This window comes from Symphalangus syndactylus, chromosome 4, assembly GCF_028878055.3.
Source record: "Symphalangus syndactylus isolate Jambi chromosome 4, NHGRI_mSymSyn1-v2.1_pri, whole genome shotgun sequence".
Lineage (NCBI taxonomy): Eukaryota > Metazoa > Chordata > Mammalia > Primates > Hylobatidae > Symphalangus > Symphalangus syndactylus.
Genome location: NC_072426.2, coordinates 60,348,919 through 60,371,106, shown reverse-complemented (window position 1 = coordinate 60,371,106; position 22,188 = coordinate 60,348,919). Strand labels below are relative to the sequence as shown.

At 36.2% G+C, this 22,188-nt stretch overlaps 1 protein-coding gene across 40 annotated transcripts in view; it reads right to left on the bottom strand.

The window, feature by feature from the left end:
* The window catches only part of CAMK2D (calcium/calmodulin dependent protein kinase II delta), a 319,411-nt gene that overhangs the window by 197,733 nt on the left and 99,490 nt on the right, over positions 1 to 22,188 (bottom strand). For all 40 annotated transcript variants that reach the window (XM_055274745.2, XM_055274780.2, XM_055274766.2 and 37 more), the window contains exon 3: positions 20,269 to 20,328. In XM_055274745.2, coding sequence (XP_055130720.1) covers positions 20,269 to 20,328 — 60 coding nt within the window. The remainder of the gene's footprint in view (positions 1 to 20,268; positions 20,329 to 22,188) is intronic.

Sequence of the window (22,188 nt, the reverse complement as noted above, 5' to 3'; positions counted from 1 at the left end):
GAATTAAACCCAAACTGATACCAAATTGGCAGCAGAGTGAAGCTATTTATCCCTCCTCCCTTTTTTGGGCAACAATAGCCATCTAGGCTAAAGGCTTATTTTCTTTCCATAAAGAGATGGCAAAAGCATACTTCTCCTCTCATAAGGCTGTCTGTGGAAGCTGGTTAGAACAAGGGGCATTCTTTTTTTCTTTTCTTTTTTTTTTCAAGATGGAGTCACACTGTGTCGCCCAGGCTGGTGTGCAGTGGCACAATCTCAGCTCACTGCATCCTCCGCTTCCCAGGTTCAAGTGATTCTCCTGTCTCAGCCTCCTGAGTAGCTGGGATTACAGGTGCCCACTACCACACCCGGCTAGTTGCTATATTTTTTAGTAGGGCCTGGGTTTCACCATGTTGGTCAGGCTTGTCTCGAACTCCTGACCTCGTGATCCACCCACCTCAGCCTCCCAAAGTACTGGGATTACAGGCATGAGCCACGGTGCCCAGCCAATAAGGGTATTCTTTATACTTTCCTTCATTCATAGAGCCTTGGAAAATTTCATTACTCCAAATACAAGTGCAGGTCCTTGTTCCTGATCTCTGATAAAAAGGATCATGAATTTGGCAGGACTATACCCATGACAACATCAAGAACCTTATAGCATATGGAATAGTTCAAGCTCCTTTCCACTGACTGGCTAATATAGATTGGTAGATTCACATAATAAAATATCATTTGTTGGAATTCATATTTTCCATTGCCTATTTCTTCGTTTCTTTACTCAGAGAGCTCCTAGCCCTTCAAGTCCTGAAGTTACCAGGTCACTCATTGATATAACCATTTGAATATCATGTGATATGAAAACACTATATGAACTATTTCCATACTCTTAAAGTACTTTTCAAAAAAGAATGTTATGTGTAAAAATGAAACTCTGTTAAGATTCTCTAATAACATAAAGATATTAAGGCAGTAAATCTGTCATTAGCAACTTAATAAAATCAAGCTACAATTTGTGATGAGCTAGGTTGTGATCCACTTACAGTGTGATTATTAAAGTCTTTGGTTTGCAAAATGAACATAGGAGTCGTCTTAGTCCCTTTAGTGTTGCTATAACAAAATACCTGAAGCTGCACAATTTATAAAGAAAAGAGATTGGCTTCACTCACAGTTCTGCAGGCTGGGAAGTTAAAGAAGCACGGCACTAGCACCAGCTCCGCTTCTGCTGAGGACCTTTGTGTTGTGTCATAAGATGGCAGAAGGTCAAAGGGGAAGCAGACACAAGTGAAGGGGCCAAACACAAAGGGCAACCCATTCTTGTGGGACTGAATCTATTTCCAAGAGAACTAATCCAGTCTCCCGAGAAGGAGAACTTGCTACTGCTAGAAAGGCACCAACTGCCCACCAAGGCAAGGGCAAAGCCTTCATGATCCAAAGCCTCCCATTAGGCCCCCTCTCATACAGTTTCCACCCCACACCTTGCTGCACTGGAAATTATGGTTCCAATAAGAGTTTCGGCAGGGTCAAGCCACATCCAAACCATAGCAGAGACCATGTTAAACTATATCTATAAAATAAAAGAAAGATACTACAATTTAAAATGAAGAGCCAGAAAAAGGGAACATCCGAACAGTATTACCAAATCATTTAAAAATAGATATGTAATAAAAGAAGAGCAGAAATTATCTGTCCTATAAATCAAGATTAGAAATTAAACAATCAAAATACCAAATTTTTTAATCCACAAAACTGAAAGTCTTTCCCAGAAGACAAGTGACATTATATTTCTTCAATCTATATTCATTCAAATATATGCTAAAAGTATTATATTTCAATAGAAAGGGATAATTCTGTCTTCCAAGATAAAAGATACAAACATGATAAAAAAAATTTTAAAAAAAAGTCCAACAAGGGCAGAAGCACTAGTGTAGAGAGTTGGGAGGATAAAAGGGCAAAGCCAGAGGCAAGTATGATAGGTTCCGATCAGAAACAGGGCTGTCTGTGAAGTCACACCTGGGTGCTCATGCACTCAGATTTAAAGTGTGTAGAACAAAATAGTCCAGGGCCCAATAAAAGAAAGTCAAAAAACAAGAGCTAAGCCAGCTGTACCAATCACCAGTCATAAGAACAGGGTCCGGACTGTGTTCATCACTTTTGGAGGCCAGGGAATTCTGATAAGCTACTGACAGAAAGTAAGAATTGTTCTCTATTTTGGCAGCTCACAGTCTACATCTATGTACAAAAGTAAGTGAATGAGAGTAGGTCAGTATCTCCCACGCTTAGCAGCGGAAACCATCAGACTTTCCTCCCACCGACCACCTTGATAATCTGCTGGATTTGGCTCTTTGTCTTGATTCCAAGTGCTTATTTCCCTTTCCAGGAGAAATTTAAATTATATCTGATAAGGGCCAACAGACTATTCCTCAGTGTCATGTTAAATTCAAATTAAACTGGACAGAGTATTTAAGGGGACCCAGGCCAGCTTTACAAGTGAAAAACAGGCCCAAAGAATAAAGTAACTCTCTTCATGAGATATTTGCAAATCAAGGTGAATACAATATGCTTTTCTGTACTCTCAGAAAAATGGTCTTATATTACATCAAATTATGTCATTCTAGTCTATACCTATTATCGTCAGAAGAAGTTTGTGTAATTAAGAAAGGCAAGCTCACAACTGAAGTGATTCTAACTTTGACTTCATAAGAGGTGCAGACCCTGGTATACTCAGGGTGTTTTGAGAGAGATGGGGAAAGAGATGGGTTGAAAAAGAAAAAGACCTCAATAAAATCAGAAGAAACAGAAAAAATAATATCCTGTCAGATTCTTAGCTTAGATGGTTGCAAATCTGCCAAATGAAGACAAAGCTGACCTGTATCATACATGGGACAAAAGTTTAAAAGTAAGAGCAAAAGTCAGGAGTCAAAATTATTCTAGAAGCAGCACTTGTATGTAAATTCAAAGGTAATCTGAAACAGATAATCAGTTCCCAAGGAAAATGAATAAAGGGAAGCCTTGAGTAGTCTCAGCTTAAGTCCAAAATTCATAGGTTACCTAGGTGTGGTAGTTGGCAGATGAAGGCACCAAGAGGTAGGCAGCTATTATCCAGAGCTTTATCATGAGGCAAGAAATCTAGTCAATGGGCAACCGAGAAGGTAGGTAACAGTAAGACCAACAGCAAGACTGAAACAAAACCAAGCAACAGGGATAAGGCTTTTTGTATCACATTAGACCTAGAATTGAGAGCTGAGCTAAACCAGAAATCAGAGTTGAAATGACACTATCTTCCAGAATTAGAGAAACTCAGAAGTGGGAAGCAAAGCAGATCATCACTGCACCCAGATATTTTAGCTTCTCCCTTCTAGGATTCAGAATCTACAAAGTGGCCAGGAGACACAAATAAAGCTATTTGTCAGATCCAAGAAAAAAAAGCATTAGGGAGTTCAGCAGACCTCCAAGATCCAAGTAACCCACAAAGATGAAGTCATCTCACTGTAGAGCAGGGGTCAGGAAACTATAGCTCACTTGCCAAATTCAGCTCACCACCTATTTTTGAACAGCCTGTACTGATAATTTTTGTTTGTTTGTTTGCTTTTGTTTTTGTTTTTTGAGACGGAGTCTCGCTCTGTCGCCCAGGCTGGAGTTAAGTGGCACAATCTCGGCTCACTACAAGCTCCACCTCTTGTAGGGTTCACGCCATTCTCCTGCCTTAGCCTCCTGAGTAGCTGGGACTACAGGCGCCCGCCACCACACCCAGCTAATTTTTTTGCATTTTTAGTAGAGACAGGGTTTCACCATGTTAGCCAGGATGGTCTCGATCTCCTGACCTCATGATCCGTCCGCCTCAGCCTCCCAAAGTGCTGGGATTATAGGCGTGAGCCACCGTGCCCGGCCCAAATGTTTTTTACGTCTTGAGATGAATTAAATGAAATTCAGATTTTAGTGTCCATAAGTAAAGGTTTATTGAAACATAGCCACACCTATCCGTTTATGAAGTTTCTGTGGCTGTTTTTGTGCTACAGTGACAAAGAGGAAGCATTGCCACCATAGCCCAAAATATTTACTACTGGGTGCTTTACAGAAAAGTTTGTCAATCCTTGTTCCAGGACAGAGCTCCCAAGTGAGAGTGAGAGATAACCGACCTTTCTCTTTCTTTCCTGACTACTGTAGTTTGGTAATTTCATTTGAAAAGCAGCTTTTTGCTTGGAAGGGTAGAGTAGTCAAATAAAGGGCTATCCTAGAATAAGGTTTATCCAACCTTATCTGAAAGGCTAGGTAATCCAGCAAGGAGAAAAAAAAAAAAACCATGACATTTATAGATAATGCTGTTCTGCTTTCTGGAGTATCATCAAAATGCTCCTGAGGAAGGTAAGGAAGCAGCTAGCAGTTTTAGGTATCTGCCAGATAAAAGAGATCATGAGCCCCTTACTCCTGACAAAGATGATTCAAATGCTGCAGGGTGTATGAGAAACATATCAAAGATCACCAAAAGGGTCTGGGCCAAGATTCCAGCCAGCAGAATAGGAATTTCAGAATATGATAAGGAGATGTCAAGGAAGGTCAGGCAGTAAAAAGAGGTTTGCTGACTCACGTGGTTTGTTGACTTAGCAAGTCAGGGAGAAGTCAACTGTTTGCTCTCCTGTTACAGTCTTTAGGCGTGGGCCAGCCCAGGGCCATTGATAGTCATTTTAGCCAGAAGGAAAGCAAAAGCCTACAGATGAACTTAAACAAAACAGCTGTGACATAAGTTAAAATTTATGCTTTTCTCTTAATAGAAGTGTTTGTTCCTCTTCAGATAATCTAAACTTGAACTTAATAAAAATATACGTACCCATGCATTGTTTAATTCCTATAGCATTTATTTGTTGAGCGCAGACTCTACGGCAGGTGCTTTTTTAGGTACAATAATAAACAAGAAACATCCATGCCCTCATGAAGTTTTACAGACTAGTGGGTAGAAAATAATCAAATCAACAAGTAAATATACAAAATCTGAATAAGTGCATCAGAGATAAAGCAAGAAGGATGCTAGGGAGTGCTGGGTGGGGCATGGGGGAGGGAGGCTGCTCTTTCACACACAGCTGTCAGGGCAGGCCTCTACTCTTGGATGAGCAAAGGCCTGCAGGAAGTGAGCCAGCATGCCTCCTTGCTGTATCCTCAGAAAGAACTCCAGGCAAAGGCCCAGCAGGAGGACATCAGGAACAGGTGAAGAAATGCAAGGAGCCCAGAGGGGTTAGAGCAGAGCAACTGAGGGGGAGAGAAGCTAAGATCAGAAGAAAAATAAGCTAAGAAGGGAGAGAGGGTGTTCACTGTGGAAGCCTTGCATGCTATTGTGAGGCCTCCCCTTGTCCTCTGAGTGCAGTGGGAAGCCACTAATTAGTTTCTGAGCAGAGGAGAGACATGGTCAGACTTGCAGTAGCCAGAGTAATCCTGTTAAAATTAAATTGGATATTGTCACTTCACTGTTTAAACGTTAAAACTTTCCCAAATTAAAAACAAATAACTGCATCATAAACCTCCAACCTATTTATTATCTCAAAAAATAATGTTTTCTAGTTTACCGAAAAACCTCATGATAGCCTTACATAATTTTTTAAAAAATTTCACTGGAAGGTGTTTTGCAATTGTTACACCATAGTAACTCATCACTGACTCAGACTGGGGAGAAGACCCGTCAAAATTAGTTAAAAGACTAAATTATTCTATTTTATTTAAATAGGTTTCATTACCTTTTTGTGTGTGAAGGAATCAGAATTGCCAAGGTTGCCTAGTAAAATCTGTTTTGATGAATAGATTTATAAGGATTGTAATTAGCATATGTCAGCATCAGACTATGCTACCTTGGCTCTGCTTATAGTACAATTTCTATGCTTCAATTTAATTAGATACCTATAAATTGTTTCAAAAGCAGTTTATTTTCTTTAATAGACTTGTCCTTTACTTAAGAAGATGCACTGCCTACTTTTTTTATGAAAAAGAAAATTGCATGGCCCCAGAAGTAAATCAAGTAATGCTGGCTATTTATCTTTTTGTTGTTATTGTAACTCTTACTTTAAATCACTGAGTTCCTCAGTATTAGTACTATGGCATTTTGGAGCAGATAATTCATTATTGTGAAGTGCTCTTCTGTGCATTGTAGGATGCTTAGCAGCCTCCACCCAAGAGATGCCAGAATGGCACCCACAATTGTAACAGTCAAAAATGTTTCTACACATTGTCAAATGTCTCCAGAAGGAAGAGAGAGTAGAGGGGCAAAATCATCCCAGGTTGAAAACTGTTACCTTAAATGAATGATCCTCTGTCTTTCTGTGGGGGAAAAATGGTTCCATCTCTTTTCTCTCATCCATATTATGAATAGATTCTTAGAAAATGACCAGAAGATGTAATTTAATTTTGAAGGGCAGATTTGTATAAGAAATATCAAAAGAAAAGGTCACTGGAATAATCAACACATATGAGAATCACATTTGAAAACCATGTTTTATCAGAGTTCTCTTGGAGAGTTCCTAACAAATAAGCTTAAATGCACATTTGGCACTACAACTTTTAAATGGGAAATTGTTTGGAAGAAGGAGATTGGCAGAAGGAAATAATGATCTTCAAAATACTAACTCATTATAACTTTAACAAAATTAAGTCTGTAGGTAAAATTTATAGTCTTCCTACTTTTCTAAGAGTATAAATTGATATAACCCTATTTAAAATGAGGGTAGATGGATTATTATTGTAACAAGAAGCCTATGCTGCATTTTTGTACATCTCAAAATATTTCGTTCCCAAATATAATTTCCTTTTATTCACCTAGAATAAAAATTTAGCTGTTTTATATATTAAGTGTTTTAAAATATATTCAGAATGAAAGTAATCTAAGAAAATGGCTGTTGTTACTGCTCCTTAAAAGAAGTCAAATTTTTACAAATAAGCATTTTTCATCATTCTGTGTATGGGCCCCTTGGTAATATACTGCTGGGCACGTTCATACGCTGCCACTATCCCATACATTTAGACGACTCAAAACATACATTCATACTCTTTAGAGTTCTATGTGGTATCCCACCTGCAAGTCAGATGGGATATATACAAATTAAAGTAGTGGAGCCAACAAAAGATACATGTTTGGGAAAGGCACGAGGGACCAGTAAGAAGTGCGCTTTACTTTAGTGGACAGAATGGGGGGAAAAAAGCACCCTAGAAATAAGTGCTCAACCACAGTTAGGTGGTGATGGAGTTGCTACAGACATTATGTTGCTTTTTCAAAAGATACTTTGAGCACTCAACTTGACTACTCTTGACTCAGCAGAGTTCAGTCTTAGTCTAAGAAAGATGATCAAAGTCACCGCCAAATATTTCCATCCTAAAGAGGATGCTCACATAGTAAGAAGCTTATATCTTCTGCCAAAAAATGAAAGATCAGGGGTTTGGGCAGTGGCATTTGCGACTTCTAGTCTTCTTTTTTTTGTCCACGGTCCCCCATAATGGATAGTTCCAATCCTTAAAAAAATAATGTTTTCAAATCAGTGAAATTTCTAATTTCTCCCAATGTTTTTTCCTCCTTTGTTGCCTATTGTCAGTTAAAGGGATCAACATCTCTCTAGTCACGCAAACTAGAAACCTCAGAGAAACCTCCTAGCCCATCTGCCATAAGTTAATTGCTGCTCAAGATCTGATTCCACAGCAACATCTTTGATAGCTTTGCCCTCCTTGCCATCCCTGATCCCATTGCTATGGTTGAAGAACTCATCATGTCTTACACCTACATTCACTCCAGAGACTTTCAGATGCTCTTTCAACACCAATTTTTCCTGACACCACATAATTATGCTTATTACTACTAAATCTGTCCTAAAAAACTGATATAATCATGAGTCGACTAAATAAATCTTAAATTAATTCTTTATTTTCTCCAGATTAAAAATCAAATTCCTTCCCAGACTCTCCACTATTATTCTCAATCAACTTTTATTTCTGACATACATACATAATATGCCAATCATTACAGGTTTTCAGTCATTCAAGTGCGACAAAGACTTTTAACTCTGTTTTTTCTTTTGTGGGCCTGTCTTTCTATAATGCTCTTCAGTCCAATCCCTACAACTTTATGGCAAAACTCTGTTCACCATCCAATATATTTCAGTTAAGATTCTTAGCTTGTATGTTGGTGCTCCCATGGCACCTTATTAGTAGTTTCATTATAGTATATAATCACACTATATTTCAGTTGCATACTTAATTATTTGTCCTTTAAAATTGTGAACTCCTTTTGGTCAAGGAATATGTCTCATTCATCTTTGTAGTCTACTAGTACTCCAGCTACAACAGAGTTAGCGCTATTCAATTCAATCAAGCTTAATCATTAGAAATAGAAGACAACTGGCCAGGCGTTGTGGCTCATGCCTGTAATCCCAGTACTTTGGGAGGCCGAGGTGGGCAGATCACCTGAGATCAGGAGTTCGAGACCAGCCTGGCCAACATGGCGAAAACCTGTCTCTACTAAAAATACAAAAATTAGCTGGGTGTGGTGGCATGTGCCTGTAATCCCAGCTACTCGGGAGGCTGAGGCAGGAGAATAGCTTGAATGAACTCAGGAGGCAGAGGTTGCAGTGAGCCAAGATTGTGCCACTGTACTCCAGCCAGAGTGACAGAGCGAGACTTCAACTCAAAAAAAGAAATATAAGGCAACTTCCAAATTATGTATAGTTTTATTTTTCTTATCTTTCATTTTACCTTTCCCCAGATTAATATAATTTTCTTTAATTCCAATATCAAATGTGGACATAAAACTAATCTAATGATTGTTTAAGAAATTAGAGGGCTGGGTATGGTGGCTCATGCCTGTAATCCCTGCACTTTGGGAGGCTGAGGCAGGTGCATCACCTGAGGTCAGGAGTTCGAGACCAGCCTGGCCAACATGGTGAAACCCCATCTCTACTAAAAACACAAAAATAGCCGGGCGTGGTGGTGCATGCCTGTAATCCCAGCTGCTCAGGAGGCTGAGGCAGGAGAATAGCTTGAACTTGGGAGGCAGAGGTTGCAGTGAGCCGAGATCGTGACACTGCACTCTAGCCTGGATGACATGAGTGAAACTCCATCTCAAAAAAAAAAAAAGAAAGAAGTTAGAGAAAAATATAATGGGTGGAAAGGAATTAAATTAACATTTCATTTATTATATTTTTCAAAAGATTTCGAAAAAACATTTCCAGATCTAATCAAAATATAATGGGATGTTTCATCACTTCAATTTGAAAGTGAGCATTTTGCTCTAAATGAAAAATAGATAAGACAAAGCATAGCATGTTTTTTGACAAATATCCAACACAAATTCATGTGAATATGCAAAACTGCCTATGCCTACGGAAATAATAATTATGGATGTCTCAAGGAAAGTGTTTACAAAATATGAGATTCTGCACATATATTAGTAAGTAATATCATTTTCTGAACAGAACAAGTGAAAGAAAAGACATGCTACACTTCAAAATAATGTGCTCACGAAACATACTGTTATCTTCTTTAGTGAACAACTTTGTATGCTACAAAAATTTTTCCTCTTATTCTATGCATTTGGTTAAAACACACAATAAGCCCATCACTAAAAACTGAAAGTAATCTTTGGAGACTGAATTATAAAAACTACTGAACTTCAACAGTGTGAGCAAAATCTTCTGTCATTTCACAGGATATGTTATAAATTACTACTGAAGTGAAAAACGTGAAAGAATATTTTAAGAGAATTCAAGTCATATCACTGTTTACTTTCCTTCAACATAGACCATTAGCCTTCTGAACTAAATAATAAAATTAACAAGTAATTTCAAACAATAACCTGACATGATCATAAATCCATGGTGAGCTCATTAGAGCTACATATGATTTTGTTAAACGGATGTACTATAAATCAAATTCAGAGAGCAAACACTTCTACCTATGGAGCATTTTTAAAGAAACAAATTCCTGTGTTCAAATGTGTATATAATAAGAATATGAAGCTACCTTTTCTATTGTGGCAAATTCCTACCAAAGTAAACTGCAGCTAGGATAAAAAAGTGACAAAAAGAAATGCTATAATTGAACTCTAAAGTACACTTTCAAAAGTTATCTCAAACCCCTAAATTGGTATTCCTCTGTATACTCTAAGTAAGTTATAAGCAATGATTGTTTTAAAAAAATTGGGCTTATCTGATGTAAGAATTCATCATCACATTACTATCTGGTCTTGATTTCTTTTTCTACAATGTAAACCATAGTTTTAAAATGTTTTGTTATACATTGTACAAATTATATTAATTACTATTGTTTCCTTAGCCTTCATTGTTTTCTGACAATTATTTTATTTATTTTCATGATCAGTAAGAGAGAAAAGTAAAAGACTGTCTTGTACAGCGAGTAAATAATTAATTCAGGGCCAGATGTGACCACCTAAAAGATGTAAAAGATAAGCCAGATTTTTTACCAAGATATTAAAATTGTCATTAAAATATAATTAGTTCTATAATACCTATATTTTCCCTAAGCATTTGAATAATAATGTCATGCTAATATTGCCCTCTGGAACAAGGACTAATAATAAATACTAAAATTAGATAATTTATCTAAGCAAGGATTTTTTAATCAATGTTTATAAAATTTTAAAATTATTTTCTGCACTTATTAAAGAATAGTATGACTAATTCAGAGTTATACGGCAGCGATACAGTATTGAAGAGCACAGATTGTCATGCCAGAATATGCAGGTTTGGATTCCAACTCCACCATTTACTAACTGCCTGATCTTGATTAAACTGTGTAACCTCCTTAGGCTTTAGATTCCTTGCCTGTAAAATGGAGACAAGAATGATATTTTTTTGTTATGAGAATTAAAATAACTAATGCATGGAAAACACTTAGACCAGAGCCTGATAACACAGTTAATAGTTTTATCATTAGTTCCAGTGGTGAAGTTCTTTGGAATTCCAATCTAATTTTTTTTTTATAATTCGGCCTACTTCACATCTTAATACAAGCACTTATCATAGGCAAGTTTATTATCAATGCTACTGGAATAAAGGGAAAAGAGGAATGATTTTTAAGTGATTAAAAGGTGTTATCACTTCCCCAACTATCTTCCGGGCTCCCTAGCGACATGAGTTATTCTTCCCCATGGTGAGAAAAGGGAGTGGAGGTGGGATTCTGCACAACTCAAGCCCCAATGAAACAAACTACTTCTCATGTTTGGGATTATTTTTCTTTCAAATTTCAGTTTAGAGCCAACTTCTGAGCTGAAGAAATTACTATAAACTTCCAATACTCTGTTAGGGGATTCTACCCTGAATGTAGTGGAGACAGGGCAAGATGGAAATCAAATAGGCTTAGTAGAATAAATCAGAACTATTTCAGTAAATATTATGCATTGATAGATCAAAGTGTAATCTATGTACTATAAGTAAGTCTAAAAATGAAACTATCCTTCATTTGTAACAGAAGGACTCTTTTTCTCCAGTTTCATGTATAAATCTACCTACTTCTAAATTAACTTAGTGAAGTGGCTTTTTCATTGATACATGGAATAAAAATATTTACAAGGAAACCAGTAACAAATGTACTCAGATTCAAATTCACCAGTGGAAAAGATTTTGAAGTATTATCTTGAATATACAACTTTTATATCCAAATTTTGTCTTTTTAGTAAAATAAGCATTTACTTAAAAAGATGATAAATTTAACTTTCTACCAAGAATTATAAAGAATATATCACTGGCACCATATTGTATAAACAAAGAAAAAAAAAGCTAAAACAGATAATTAGAATTTTTTGAACATATTTATTTGAAGAGAAAAATATATCACTGTGCTGGTTCTCACATTTATTAAAAGAGAATAATCAATTCTGCAGACTGTAATATATTCTAAGAAGTAATTTGGCCTTCTCACCAAATAATCATAATAAAGAGCTGAGATTTAATCAAATAAGGTAAACATAAGATAATTTGCTTTTTGCTACTAAATAGTATTAAAATACTTTTTATCTGTTAGAGAGTCACTAGAGAAAGTAGTTAACAAGAAAAATTAATTACTCTTGTTTGATTACAAACTATTGTAATTTTTAGGCAGGACCATCAATAAGGGAGAGGTCACAGAAAAAAAACTGCGAGTGTCGCTTTCTTAGACTGTTGCTCAATTTCTGATGCCATTGAAAAAGACTTTTAATTGCCATTCATAAAACTATTAACTTTGTTTTCTCAGTAGATCAATTAACATTTACTCTGCATTAACTCTATTCTTCTTTCCTATGTGATTTTGTTTCAAAGGGTTCAAAAACTGGAATATTGGTGCAATAAACACGTAAGGCAATTTACTCATTTATAAGTAAATACTGGGCATATTTAAGAGAAATATTTAGTAAGCTTAACCTGTACAATGTGATTGTATTTGTTCCTTATAGAACCTGAGGAATCTAGAAGACAATTGCATGCAGAGAAGGATAAAAAGGCAAAATTTATGGTTAAAATCATCTGTTAAAGACAAAAGAACAAACAAAAAATGACAGTTAATTTATTTCATAAAAATTTGAGGAATGGTATTTAAGCGAAAAATTTCTTGTGAAGACTAGGGAGATCTAAGATTGTGGTTAAAATATTACTTTTACAGGATGACATCACATCTCCAAGGTCAGCAAAAAGAAGAAACACTACATGCTAAATGAAGTAATACACAGGTTGTGTGTTTTTCATCTCTTTTTAGATCTGGGTATGATCTTGGGCATATTACTTCACTACTTAAACCTTCAATTTGTAGAATCTAGGTTGGTCTTAGGTAATTTCTAAGAGCCCTTCCAGTTTTAAATTTTAGGAAAAGAAAATTATATAGATCCTAAATGCCATTATTACTCATAGGAATGGGAAACATGCTTTTATAGAAAGTAAAGGCTCTTATATATTCTTTAATCTCCACCTGTCAGCACATGAAATTTTGTGTACTGTTATATATGTCAAACAATAAAACATCTTTAAGCAGAGCATCTCTCTTAAACACACTGGTTCTATACCAGGGCTAATATATATGGTAGGTAGCTGTAACTTATGCTCTCTAAAATGTAAAGGCTTTCTCTTCCTGTATTAGTATTGAAAGTTTTTTAGTTAATGTTTATCTTATGTGAGGGGAGGAATCGGTTTGAACCAAAAACAACCTCAAAACTCTCCTCAAAAGGGAACAAAAACATTGCTTTTTCAATCTTGCAGCTTCAAGTTAGGTTCCCTAAACATCGCCATCTCTTTACAGAGGCAATCAACAGTTTAGGTCTGGCAATATCATTAAAGAACGGTGACTTTGGACAAAACATATACATTTGGAAAGTTTTAGCTTTCCTAAATATTAAAACAAAAAAATTAGAGTTTATGCTACATAATGTATAGGATCTGCTATTGCAATATTACAATTATCTGATTATGTGTAATACATATCATATATTATATACTATATATAACATACATATCATATAGAATATATGATACTTGAAAGTTTCTGAAATATATTTCCCCATTGTTGAATATGCACATCTCAGAAAGATACTACTAAATGCTAAGAAATGAATTAATTAGTTACTACTTGGTAAGCAGCACCCCATAATAATGTACTCAACTGTTTATTTAAATTAATCGTCTTACAAAGTATATTATCTCCTCACCAAAGTAAGATGCATTACCTCATTCTCTCTATTGATTCTTGGAAGGAAATAAAAAAGGCAAATATTTTCTCTGCTTTACAAAGAGAGGAACTAGAACTTAGTGAGTGGATGGGATTATATAGCAGATCACAGAGCAGGCCAGCATCAGAAGGAGAATAAACTGTGGCCCAATGAATCTATAGAGCTTTCCATTAACACTATGCCTCTTATTTTCTGTTACACTTTGTAGTGTATGAGTGAGTGTGTTTGTGCATTTTGGGGTAGTGGGTAGGGAAGCCAGTAGAGAGGAGATAATCATTGAGCTATGACGTGATCTCAGAAAGGTTAATTCATTCACTGCACTAGGGGTTCCAGGGTATCACTAAAGACTAGATTCAAAAGGTTACAGAGCTCTTCCATTTGCTCTCTAGCTGCTGAAGTTCATTAAGCCATATTATAATGGGAACCGCTTACCTTATAAAGATAGTGTTAATCTACAAATATAAATGTTGCTTCAAACTTTCAAAAAATTATCTTGCTCTTTCTAAAGTCTACACAAAATGTAAATAAAAGTCTTTAGGGAATGGGATAACCCAGCAACAGAATTCATCATCCCATGAACTGCAAAGTTGTCTCAAATATTGATCTTTTCCCAAATAAAGGCCCATACATGAATATCTTCTCACTTGGGACAATCAGGTAAGTCAGATCAAAGTTCTCAATATTTTTTCTTTTCCTTTCCTGGCCCAGCTGTTTTTGGACTCTTATGGTTGAATTAAATGAATTTTTTTCCTGTTTTCCTATTTTCTCTTTACCATTGTTTGTTATCTGAGCTTCACCATAAGTTTCGATAAATTCCTGAAATCAAAGACCAAGAATAAAAACAGTATGAATATCAAATAATTTTGAGAATTTGGCTATCACCTCAAATATTTTATTTAAATACCTGAAAGGTATTTTTCTTTTACTTATTTGATACATATGTTGACATATAGCTCAGAATTTCTGGCTTACAACAAATTTGTTAATTCCTCAAAGAAAAATAAGCCCATTTTATTAAAATAAAAGGTGAACAGAATGATCAAACATTAACTAACCTAAGCACAAAGTAAAGTGTTCTCCTCAAATTGCTTCAACATCTTAATGTCAGCTATAATCTTTCCAGTCTGAGGTTCAAACAAAAATTGCCTGGCTAGAGCACAGCAAAGATGGAGCTTCTTTAAAAATGGGCTGTACTCTGCAATTTGTTGGGCCAAAAGATGCATGGTGCTTTCTTGGATCATGTGGACCACACCAAAGAGAGAACCAACCTGGAGCTGTTTAAATTCTTATCCAAGAAGATGTAGTTGAGGGGTACTACGCTGATAAGACTAGATTCTGATATCCTGACTGAACACTATTATCGCTGATTGTGCTCATGCAACTAGGAAACCATTTTACACACAGCAGACACAGCAAAGCAGATTATGATACACTTTTTTTTTAAATCCCACTATTGGTTTCCCATTGCATGTAGAATGAAACCCAAACTCCCAAATCTGGTTAACGAAACCCTACATGGTTAAATATCTACCTACCCTGTTCAGTCACTCCCTTTCAAACCCCATGGCAGTCCATCTACTGGTTTCCCCACTTTTCCCCTAACAAGGAGGGCTCTCTGTGCCTGAAACTCTTTCTCTCTCTTTCATGATGGCTTCCACCTGTCATTTAGATACCAGTTTAAATGTGACCTCCATAGATACGTCTTGCCTGACAAAACGCTCTAAAGCAGTGACCAAGACTCTCTCCCTAACCAAACATCAGGCAGGTTCCTGTTTTCAACTAGATCTCATCCTTGGACAATGTCCCTAACCTTCCTAAGCTGGCCTAAATGAAGAATACTACGAAGTGATTTCCCACCTTTGATATCTCATCAAGGTCTTCATCCTCTACCCTTAATGTCTAAGTCCTTGGCCTGCCTTTAGCAAGAATCTTGTTAGTACAGTTCAGCAAGAATCTCCCTATCCTTGATGTCTCCTCTTAAAAATCTTCCATCCACTGACCCCCTCACTCTGCTCCTTAACTATAAATCCCCAGCTGTCATTGCTGTGTTTGGAATGAAGTTATTTCCCCGATTGCAACAGTACAAAATAAAATCTGTATCAGCTTTAACTGGTGTCTGGCTCTGTTTGTTTTTGACAGTAGCCACCCGGTCCCCTGGTATCAAATTACCCTATTTTAATTCTCTGCATAGAATGAATCCTTATGACATTATTATGGTGTTTTGTTTATACACTACGATGCAAAGCTTTGGGAAAAGATGGGCATTGTCTCTCTCAATCACTGTTTCACCACCAGTGCATATAGCCTAGAACAAAGCTTGGCAATGGCTACACACTCAAGAAATTTTGTTGGGTGAGACCATTTTCATGATATATCTAAAGGGGTCTGAAAATGCACACAAGAGAATGCTGAAATTAGCATATATATATAGGATTTATTATAACAAGGCAAAGATGAATAAATCAAATATTAAAAGTTGAGCCCTCAGGTTTCTTCTTTATACAATGTTGTATTTTCCAAATTTTCCACTAACAGTATTACTTTTAAAATCAGAAAAACATAAAAAATAACACATGAAAAAAAGTAGTTTAATGAATCACCATTTTTAGTTGGTTTAAAATGTGTTTCTTTGGAAGAAACCTTTTACTTGCTGCAAGTTTTCAAGATTATTGATTCTGTGCCAAGAGAAAGACACATTCAAATATAAAAATGAAACAAGCACATTTTCACAAGGGAAAAAATGGTCAAAAATAGTTATTTCCTTCCTTAAAGTTCTAAAGCCTAGCTGATTTTAAAACCAAGGAAATAATAAAATAGAGAAAAGGGAGAAGAGGATAAGAGTCTGGTATTACTTAGGTACCACATTACCTATGTCACGGAAATCAAGAGCAAATGCTGTTTTCCCTGTGTAATCTGATTCAGTCATGATTGAGTACTAGTGATTCATGTGGTGCTGTTAACTAGTGCAGTGATCAACAGGAACTGCAGCACTCTCCTCACAACCCTGGGTCAACTACTCTCCAATGCATTTGCAGATGTCCACTTATGGCATCTGTCTTTAAAACAGTGTTGCTTTGTTGGCTGTTGCTTACTATTTTATGACAGTTACTGTTGTTATTGATGTTTTAAAATCATTCTTTACATGAATAAACACAACACTGTCAGATTACATGGCATGGAGATTCATCAATTAAGGTTAGATAAAATGAAAAAGAACTCATCCCCTATCTCTCTCATTAGATAAAAAGCTTTGGTGGAATCTACTGACCTTAGGGCCCTTATGCAGGCTATTGGTTCCCTCTGCCTACAACGTTTTTAGTTTGTTTGCTTGTTTGTTTTTCCCCCAGAGAGCCAAATGACTTCCTTCCTCCCATCTTTTAGGTCTGCATTCAAATATATTTCACATTCTCTATGAAATGGTCCTGACCAACTATATAAAATTGGAATACCCCGACACCCAGTATTTCCCTCTCTGCTTCCTATTTTTCCTCAACAGTTATCACCATCTAATATCCAATGCTTTGTTTACTGCCTGTCTCCCCAAAAACTGCAAGCTCCTTGAGGGTAGGGATATTGGTCTGTTTTGTTCCTACTATACACCTAGAAATGTAACTTGTTGAGTGAGTGAATGATACAGGTGAATTTGCCAGTGTTACAATTTTTGAGATTATGTCTCATAAATTTAATCCATCTATGACTTATACCCTGAGATAACGGATCACTCGAAATCTCTCTTGTGGTTAGAAATGGGTCCTAGGGTTCAAGGACCTAGAATTGTCACAGTTCCTTTCGTACTCCTGAAATCTTAAAAGATTGAAGAAAACCTCCAGTGAGGTAACCAAGGAATTATGATATTTGGCTGTTATGGATTCCCGAAAAAAGATGTACACTGTGTCAGAAGGTGTTGACAATGCTATCTAGGACACAAAAGTTTAGAACTTTCTCCAGCATACTTTCTCTTTTTATAAGTTTAGTCTGTATGTAGTGTCAAAATGAAAAGAGTTCTTGTTTTAGCTTGGCAGTTTTTCGAATGTTTGACTTTGGTATCCTAGAGGAAATGGAGGAAACTAGTTTCATTATCCACAAAAATTGAGTCTCATAGGAGGACCTGATACAAACCAAACCAAACCAAACCAAACCAAAACAAACAAATAACAACTTTCTGTACAGGAATTACAAGTTCACTAAACAAAGATTTGATTTTATCTTAAACCTGAGCAAGAGAAGTAATCTTTGAACTGTAGTGGTTCATTGGGTAATTTCTCTTTAGCCAATGTTACAGGCAAATTCCTATGTTGATATACTAACCCTGATACTTCAGAATGTGACTGTATTACTTGCATATAGAATGTCTAAAGGGGTAATTAGGTGAGAATGAGGTTATCAGTGTGGGCCTAATCCAATATGACTGGTGTCCTTACAAGAAAAAATGAGCACGCAGACATCATACAGAGGGAAGACCATGTGAAGACACAGTGAGACAACAGCCACCTACTTGCTTAGGAAGGAGGTCTCAGAAGAAACCAAACCTGACAACACCTTCATCTTAGATTTCTGGCTTCCAGAGCTATGAGAAAATAAATTTCTGTTGCTTATGCCACCCAGTCTGTGGTACTCTGTTACTGGCAGTCTTAGCAAACCAATACAGCCAAACAAGAAATGCCATAAAGTTTTGTCAGAGTAAAATGCTTCTAAAGAAGTAGATTTATGTTTCAGAGTTGTTTTGTTCTCTCCTCAAACCAGAAGGTTCCTTTTTATCAGCTGCCAGTATGTTTTGTTCCTACTATACACCTAGAAATGTAACTTGTTGAGTGAGTGAATCATACAGGTGAATTTGCCAGTGTTACACTTTTTTTTACCCATAGTATCCATTCACTTAAGACCCTAAGATGCACCCACTAAGTGCAGGATACCAAAAACATCAAAGCAGGAATAGAAATTGAATGCTCCGACCATAAAATTAAAACACCTGTAAACTTTTCAGTGAAAGATTTTGCAAATTCTACATCTCTGTTACCCCTTTTCTCACTGCTTCTAGATCAGAAATACTTAGGTTAACAATAAAATTGAGGGAGCTGGGACAGTAACATTTTTCCAAAATAATCAAACCTATTATCACAGAATCCAGTTTACACATATTTCTGAATTTACTTTTTCTTTCCTGTGTTTTTCTTCTTTGTTTCTTATATTCATCCCATTTAAAAAATTTTGAAAACAGTTATGCTATTTTATAATTCATGAGGGATAAATATTCTAAAGTCCTTTTACTATTTCTAGAATCAAATCAATACCTATAAGGTAAATTTTTTTGTTTTTTGAGACAAGGTCTCATTCTGTCACCCAGGCTGTCTGAAGTGCATGGCTCACTGCAGCCTCAACCTCCTGGGCTCAAGCAATCCTCCCACCTTAGCCTCTCTAGTACCTGGGACCATACATGCACACTACCACATCCAGCTAATTTTTTTAATAGTTTGTAGAAATATGGTCTTGCCCATATTGCCCAGGCTGGTCTCAAACTCCTAGGTTCAAGCGATCCATCTGCCTCAGCCCTCCAGAGTGCTGGGATTATAGGCATAAGCCACCGCACCTGGCCTAAAGTAAACTTTTTACAGGATATATGGAATGTAATTTAGCTGACTAAAGTGATGACATAAATCCTGTCTTTCCATACTTCAGCAGCAGTAGCTGAACAACTCTTTTTTTTTTTTTGAGATGGAGTCTCGCTCTCTTGTCCCAGGCTGGAGTGCAGTGGCGCAATCTCGGCTCACTGCAAGCTCCGTTTCCCGGGTGCAAGCCGTTCTCCCGCCTCAGCCTCCCGAGTAACTAGGACTACAGACACCCATCACCACACTCGGATAATTTTTTTGTATTTTTAGTAGAGACGGGGTTTCACTGTGTTAGCCAGGATGGTCTCTATCTCCTGACCTTGTGATCTGCCCGCCTCGGCCTCCCAAAGTGCTGGGATTACAGGCGTGAGCCACCGTGCCCCGCCTGTAGCTGAACAATTCTTAAAGACACATAAAAGCACTATTCAAATGAGACCTTATATTATTTTTTTAAGTGTTTATACATAATCACAACCTTTTGAAAAAATATATACATAACTTTTCAAAAAATTGTTATACTTGTTTCATTTTTACCTTCACAACTATTTTCCCAATTAGGTAAAGGATTATTGTTTTCATTTTATACAACTCTACAGAAAGGACATTGAACTCATTAACATAGCAGACTCCAAATTATGTGGTTAAGATAAAGCTAATATAACCAGGGATTACCTAAATTTATTTATTTATTCTTTAAATTACACTCAGGTTTTCCACTGGTTGGTACACTGTCAACTTTCAGTACAGCAGGAAACATACACTATTAATTAATTTAGTACCTCTGTTTCCACAAACTTTTCACATTTCTACTTCAAAGATTGCATCAAAAAACAAACAACAAACACAGAAAAATTTTGAGGAATCAAATGTAACCAAGATTGAAAGTTAGGAAACTATTTTTTAAAAGTTATAAATATTGTAGATTATCAAATTAGCATTTTTATTGCGGTACTTAACATAAAATTTTACATTAACATTTAAAAAACATTAAAAATATGTTCTCACCAATATTAGGGTGCTTCAAAAGACGGCAGATTCTAGCTTCTCTTTCTAGTTTCTGATGATCTGTTTAAAAACAAAAACAGAATAAGACAAAAATGAATAAAGCAAAAAATAATAAAACACAATAAACAGCATAACAAAATGACATAAGGCCTTTGCATTTACTTATCCCTTCATTTCATTTTGAAACAATGATAATTCAAATTTAGAATTAAGTGAATAGCACATAGTTCAACAATCTAATTTGATTTTTCATTGACTTGATGCTTGACAGAGTGCAGTATAAAACAGTGCTAAATTTAGACTTCGGGAAAATAGTGGAAATTGCACAAAACAATACTATTCTTTCTCATCTTTACATCAAGTATATATTATTGTAATAAGTTAAATAACCCAGTGTAGACATACCAATTTAGAGCAGAGGATGCATATATGGAAATTGAATTGCCAATGGAATAAGTGCTAAATCAGGTAATTATATTTTATCCCTAATGCAGAATGTTCTCTGTTCAGTCATATGTTCTGTTAACCATTCTCCTTACAATTGTTGGCTCAACTTCCTAGGTATATGATGCTCTTCCTAATATCAAAGATTTCCAAAAACCCTAATTGCTTGCTCATCTTTATCTTTCTAAGTTTCCCTAACCATTTCTTTGAAGAAACATGAACCACTATAAACTTGTGTTTCAAGAATTATCTTAATATTCTTCTTTGATTTTTTGGTGGAGGTACCTATAAACATAAATATAACCAAAATGACTCATCAAAACACAAAATAAATCATAGAGAGAGACAAAAACATGGTAGAAATACATGTTGCTGATAAGGGCAGCAGTGTAGAGTGGTCATTAGTTGAATACTTATACACAAAATATCCGATTTAAATCTTACAACCACCATCTTATATTGGCAATATTATCCCTATTTTAAAATACAAATGCCAGTAGTTTAACACGACTGCCTCGATTAATGCAAAGCCTCCAGCAATTTCATCCACTATTTCTTTTGCATTTATGATGCAACACATGTCAACACATATAAAAATGTCAACACTTTTTTAAATAAAAGGAAAATAATGTTTTAGTTTTAGTTTGGAAATAGTTTTGACCTTGAAGATCCCCTAAGAGAGTTTCTGGCACTCCCTGGGTCTGCAGACACACTCTGAAAACCACTGGTGTGTGCTATAATGAACTGTTGTATATAATGTATACAATGTAGATTTTTTTGGCCATTTAGAAAAATATTTTAAACACGTACAGTGCTATTAATAGCTCAAAGTGCCAAAAAACAGTGTCTTAATAAATCAGCCCAGCATTAGATACGCTCTAACAGTGTAACTCCATTATATCTGGATTCCAAAATACAAAGATAGATACTCTCTGGACCTACCATTATCTAGAATTATACCTACTTCAAATAAATATAAATTCTTCAAACTCCCTATCTTTTTAACAAGTACTTATACTTAAGACGAGCTACTTCCAACTTATTTAGAAGTATGCAAGCAAACACAAAAAGTAAAGGTAGATTTTGAAAATGCCTCTAACAGCAATACCATAAATATTGCAAAGTGTTATACCTAAAGTATATGAAAGAGGCTGGGCACAGTAGCTCACCCCTGTAATCCCTGCACTTTGGTAGGCTAAGGTGGGTGGATTGCTTGAGGCCAGGAGTTCAAGACAAGCCTGGCCAACATGGCGAAATCTCATCTCTACCAAAAAAAAAAATACAAAAATTAGCCGGGTGTGGTGGTGGGTGCCTATAATCCCAGCTACTCAGGAGGCTGAGGCAGGAGAATCACTTGAACCCGGGAGATGGATGTTGCAGTGAGCTGAGAACGTGCCGCTGCACTCCAGCCTGGGTGACAGAGGGAGGCTCTGTCTAAAAATAATAATAATAATAATAATAATAATAATAATAATA